Source organism: Brassica napus, chromosome C4 (assembly GCF_020379485.1).
Source record: "Brassica napus cultivar Da-Ae chromosome C4, Da-Ae, whole genome shotgun sequence".
In the NCBI taxonomy this organism is placed as follows: domain Eukaryota; kingdom Viridiplantae; phylum Streptophyta; class Magnoliopsida; order Brassicales; family Brassicaceae; genus Brassica; species Brassica napus.
The window spans coordinates 30,696,249-30,701,805 of NC_063447.1; the positions used below are offsets into that span (position 1 = coordinate 30,696,249).

The 5,557-nt window shown below is 33.3% G+C and overlaps 1 protein-coding gene across 1 annotated transcript; it reads left to right on the top strand.

The window, feature by feature from the left end:
- Positions 1–967: 967 nt before the first annotated feature.
- LOC111205285 (peptidyl-prolyl cis-trans isomerase FKBP20-2, chloroplastic-like) lies at positions 968–2,900 on the top strand. Its single transcript, XM_022700909.2, has 7 exons — positions 968–1,151; positions 1,225–1,303; positions 1,373–1,554; positions 1,665–1,774; positions 1,855–1,963; positions 2,055–2,131; positions 2,574–2,900. The coding sequence occupies exons 1-7, from the start codon at positions 1,067–1,069 to the stop codon at positions 2,694–2,696; spliced, it is 765 nt and encodes a 254-aa protein (XP_022556630.1). The 5' UTR covers positions 968–1,066; the 3' UTR covers positions 2,697–2,900.
- Positions 2,901–5,557: the final 2,657 nt, after the last annotated feature.

The window sequence follows — 5,557 nt, forward strand, 5'->3', positions numbered from 1 at the left end:
TCATTTTATTTTTGTTATGCTTTAAAACTCAGATCCAAAACATAATCTCTCTTACTTTTTTTTTTACCGAAAATCATTTTACTCTTTTAGAGCCCTACTCTAATAATTTGTCTCTTCTTTTTTCCATCGATTATACCCTAGCGACCAATTGCAATTGCTAACGCGGAGGCGGAAGTGGTAACATAGATGGTGAAGAATCATCTTATGAAGGTGGAGGTCATGGTTACGGAAATGGAATTGACGAAAGTGATAACACAAAGTAAAGATGCGTATGGAGGTGTTGCTCGAGGTGGAGACGGTCATGGAGGAGGTGAATTTTATGGTGATGGTGCTTACATAATCAGTGAAGAAAGAAGATCCATAAACCATAGGGTACATAGGAGGTGGTGATAGAATAAGTGGCGGCAGAAAAGCTTATGGAAATGGTTATGCATGGAAATGGTAGTGTTGTAGGATGTAGATATTGTACACAATTATAGATGACCACGGCACTCTTGACCACATGTTCTTGGACATCACACTTCCCCAAAGTCACCCCTTCCCCCAACCACAAGTTCTCCACCCACACTAATATTAACCACACATCACCCAACCAAAGTACAAATCCCCATCCACCCCGAAACAAGTAGATGTGTACTTGCTTCAATAATAGCCGTTTGATTTCTTTTATAAATTTTTAATCTAACGGTTCTAACACAATCCCACTGTTCAATAAATCTACTAAATTAATACACTCAAAGCAAATTAACTTTTGACTATTTTACGTGTAGTCAGTATCGAATCAGAACTTAGCATTTCTATCGTCCACACAAAGAAGAAAAAAATCAAAAGTAAAGCACAAAATACATTTCATGAAAAAAGTGTCTCAACACGATAAAAACCCATGAGAAAGTACCCAATATTGTAATCTTCTACTTGGACTGTTTTGAGTCTTTGACTAATGACCGGAGCGAATGTTCTGTCTAGGAAAAAGCAATTGGGAGTAAATTGTAATAAACTAAAAATAGAGGAGGTAAAGAGAAATTATCCGTGAAATGAAACGCAGGAGAAGTTAGGATAACATTGGATGTTGCAGGAATCCACCGGAGGGAGAAAGAAAGCTATGCTGACGATTCTATCAAACCCTCTCTCTCCGAAGCTTACAAGTCTATGTAAGTTCTTGTCTCTATCTTCCAACTTAGTAAGCAGTAAAGTAAGTTCAAGCTTGTGAGTTCTTTCTTGTAGGTGAAAGCCTCGGGATCTTGAATCGTCGGAGTAAAAGCTCGACGTGTTGTTCATTGAGTCAAGAACCAAAGTACCAAAGGTAAATTACTTTTGGTCTGTTCTTTGGTTGTGCCATTGTTGATGACGATAAGGTTTTTAAAAATTGCAGTTTGAGTAGGAGGAATCTTGTTTATGTATTGGTTACTTCACCGTGTTTGTTTCCGGCGTTACCTTCGTATGCGAAGACTAAATCAAAGAGCCCTTATGACGAGAGAAGGTTACTAGAACAGAACAAGAGGATACAAAGAGAGAACAATGCTCCTGATGAGTTTCCCAACTTTGTTAGAGAAGGTTTAAACGCTTCTTCTTATTACATCTCTAGCAAAACTGTCGTCTCATTTTGAGTTAATATTCTTACTGAAAAGAATTACTTATTATTGTGTTTGCTGGTGATAGTGCAGGTTTTGAGGTTAAGGTAGTAGCTTCAGATAATTACGTAAAGGCAGATTCAGGACTTATATATCGAGATTTCGATGTTGGTCAAGGTGATTGCCCTAAAGATGGCCAGCAGGTACGTTATCCCCATCCTAGATCAAATCACAAAACAGGACTAGAATTGCTTATGATACTATTATGGTGTTTGTTTGACAGGTGACATTTCATTATATTGGATATAATGAGTCTGGAAGAAGAATAGATAGTACTTACATACAAGGAACTCCTGCTAAGATCCGCATGGGAACCAATGCACTTGTTCCAGGCAAGTTAAAAAGATATTATGTCGTCTAATCTGTATGATGTTAATGAAGAATCTAACATGTTGAAGATTGTTTTTTTTTCTGCTAATGCAGGATTTGAAATGGGCATTCGCGACATGAAGCCTGGTGGACGAAGAAGGATCATCATCCCTCCAGAACTGGGACCTCCGGTTAGTTCCTACTTCTTATACTTTACACCGTTCTTGACTGTCAATGCTAGACGGTGGTTAGACGCTATATAGAGGAAGATGATTATTGTTTAGGCATGTGCCTAAACCGATTTTTTAACGAGTAGGCCGAATTTTTTACAAAAATGTGTAGAAAATCGTTTCGTTTAGATCCGAGTTGCCTTTTAGGCGGGTCCACCTGCCTAGACCGTTTTTAGAACACTGTTGGATGTTCATTATTCTAGACAACAAACTTGATTACTAGTGAATACACATTCACCTGATATCAACACTATTTTTTTTTGTCAAATGGAAGTCTTAGCTTGAGCCTGCTCGTTTAGGACATGTAAATTGATGTAGATAAATCGTTTACATGTCTTCATCTAAGGTTGATCATGTTTTTGACGAAAAAATGTTGATATCTTCACCATTTGGATGTAACCAGGTGGGACCTTCGACCTTCTTCAGCTCGAAGCAATTTGAAGTTTTTGACGTGGAGCTGGTTAGTATCCAGAACTGTGAGAGGAGGACAATAGTAGGATTCTACTCAGATGTCACTTGCAATTAACTACCTGAGTAATGTAGCTTCATTGAATCTCTGTACTCTTGGTTATTCTCTCAAACTCTAAAACTGCAAAAAGAAAGAAACAAACAAACAGACGATATACATTTTTTTTTTTCTTCTGCTTAGGCTTTGATCATGTATAGTCTTGGCATTTTCATAAGCATAGTTATTGTTTATTGCTTGGTTGAATAACCCTTTTAAGCTTTACTAGATCCTCTGTCCGCGCTACGCGCGGATTATAAATTTTAAATATATTATTCATAATTATTATTAATATGTGAATATTTTTACTTTGTATTAAATTTAACTTTAATGTTTGATAGTATCTTTAGCAGTTTTCTATTATTTTTTTTACGTTTTTGTTTTCTATAAATTTAGAAATTTTAAAAAATTTGGTATATGCACCACTTAGCTTTGGTCTTATGATATGTCTATATTTTATGAACACACTGAAGATGGTGTTGAAATCAGCTTATCTTTTATGTCATAGAGGAGCGAATACAAAAAGAAATTTGATATGTAACATATAGCCATTTTCATGTAACTAATGTTTGATTTAAGTGTATTTATATATAAATTTAGCGCTAACTAATGGAAACAAAAAGAAGTCACACCCTCTTTTGCAGGTGAATACTAATTTTTATTCACTATTTTCGATGGGTTTTAAAATATGTAGTAGGTGGTAAATTAAATTAGATTTTGTGTGTGTCTTTGTTGTAATATTGGTTTGCAATGTATTATTATTTGTAATCATTTTCTCTCATGTGTCAGATATTCGTTTATCCTTTTCGTTTTAAATTTTTTTCTTTTGGTGAATAAAGAACATACACTTATTTATAAAGAGGAAATATATATTTTAACAAAGAGTATTATTTTTATTTGAATAATATATGTTTCTGGTTGCAAGAATACTATAACATATTTATGTATATGAGAAAATACATTTTTGAAATCAATAAATGTAACATTTTATTTTCTTCTAAAGTTAATGTCCATGTACAGTTATGTATTGTATTTAAATATGATATTTATATTTTTGAAGTTCATATTCTTCTAAACCACCGGATACAACTTATTGTTTGTAGAATTTTGCTCCTACTATAAAAGTGTAGTAGTTTTTTGATTTCTCATTTTTAAATGTGTTGTAATTGATAGTTTTTTTTAATGTAATGTAATTGATAGTAGGATTTCATTTTTTTTTATATTGTTGGATTAACGCTTCTAACCAGCCGGTTAATTGTTTCTTAGCATATTGATTTCTCATGTATCACATAAGAATATTTGTCAAGCTCTCTTTTTCGACTGATTGTTTTATGTGTTTTATAATTCAGATTTTTGTGGATACATGTCGTTGTTTAATGTTTCACTTGTATATTAACGTTACTTTGTTGTTATAGTATGTAATTATTTTTTGGGAATGATTGATACAACAATGATTAATATGTGATTATATGATTTTTGTGTTAATTGTTGGTGTTAACTTTTGGAGTATATTTATTGTAGTTTTATTATTTTGTTGCTGTCATTAATTGTCGCCTAAATTCTTTATTTGAACCAATTTTAAATGTTTCTGTTTTTAACTTTTGGTTCATCTTAGTTTCAAAAAAAAAAATTTGGGTTCATCTTTTTTTTTTTGTGTTTTGGCCATAATATTTATTTTGTATGTATGGTTCCACTTTTTATTTTTTCAATTCATTTGTTATCTTTTTCTTTTTTTAATTTACGTAAAACTATAACCTATTAAATAATTTTCTACGATTATTTGTAAAGACAACGTGGTCCGGTGGCAAAAGACGGTTTTATGACGGAGGATGTCATGGGTTCAAAACGCAGGTCCTTCTTTTTTGTTTTAGAATTTTTTTTTTTCATTAATGGCAAATTTGTAATTAATTCGTCTTCTTCCTTTTAGGGTTTTCACTTCTACTGCGAAATTTTCATGGCCGCCTCGAACTTTTTTAACATAAAACATCATTTTCTTGCAGTTTTCTTATCAATTTTTGCATAAAAACTGTAGATTTGCGACGTAACATCAAATTCCAAGCGTTTAAAATTCAAAAGCCTGGACTTTTTTGATGAATCCGATTTTTTGTCCGATTTTGATGAAATCGCGGCGGTTCTGTACCGCCGAGCGTTGCAAGGCCGTGTACTCGGCCGAGTTGCCGCGTTTTCGAACATGGCCTGCGGTTGATGAACTATAGTATTCGTCGGTTGAGTGTTCCCGAATCAATGTGAATTTTAAACTGAAAAATTGTATTTAGAACTGAAGGAGAGATGATGAAATCGACTCAAACAGACAAATCAATCTATTATTAGTGACTTTATAAGTTGAATCAATATATAATTATGAGTGATAGAGGAAGGTTTGAGAGATAAGAAGACAGTCCTTTCAAGAAACGTTTTTGCAAGAGAAAAAAAGATGAGAAGATCAATGGAAATAGGTTCGAAGCTTTTTGAGAAGTTTGATGGTGACGTGACCAAACAATACTCTCTGATTGGTTGAATATAATAAATGACGTGGACAGCTTTAGAGTGGAGTATATAGAGCTTTTAGTATAGTATAGATTCCAATCTTCTTTTCATTTCCTCGTTTTATATCTTTTAACCCCAACTTTTGGCACTCTTTAAGATTCACCCCCAAACAATTAATTAACTCTAAAAAGATAGATTGTAATTTGAAACGGTAGATGTTCAATGCTCCCTCACATTTTGATTTTTGAAAACTCCAATTTTGTGATTTCATATAAAGACCAGGTGGAAACTGTTATTATTTGTAAAAACAACAGACAGCAAAATAGTTTGGAAGGGTAAACTAGTAATTGTTGCAATGAGACTCAGACGACACTAAACCTTTAGTATAAGCCAGA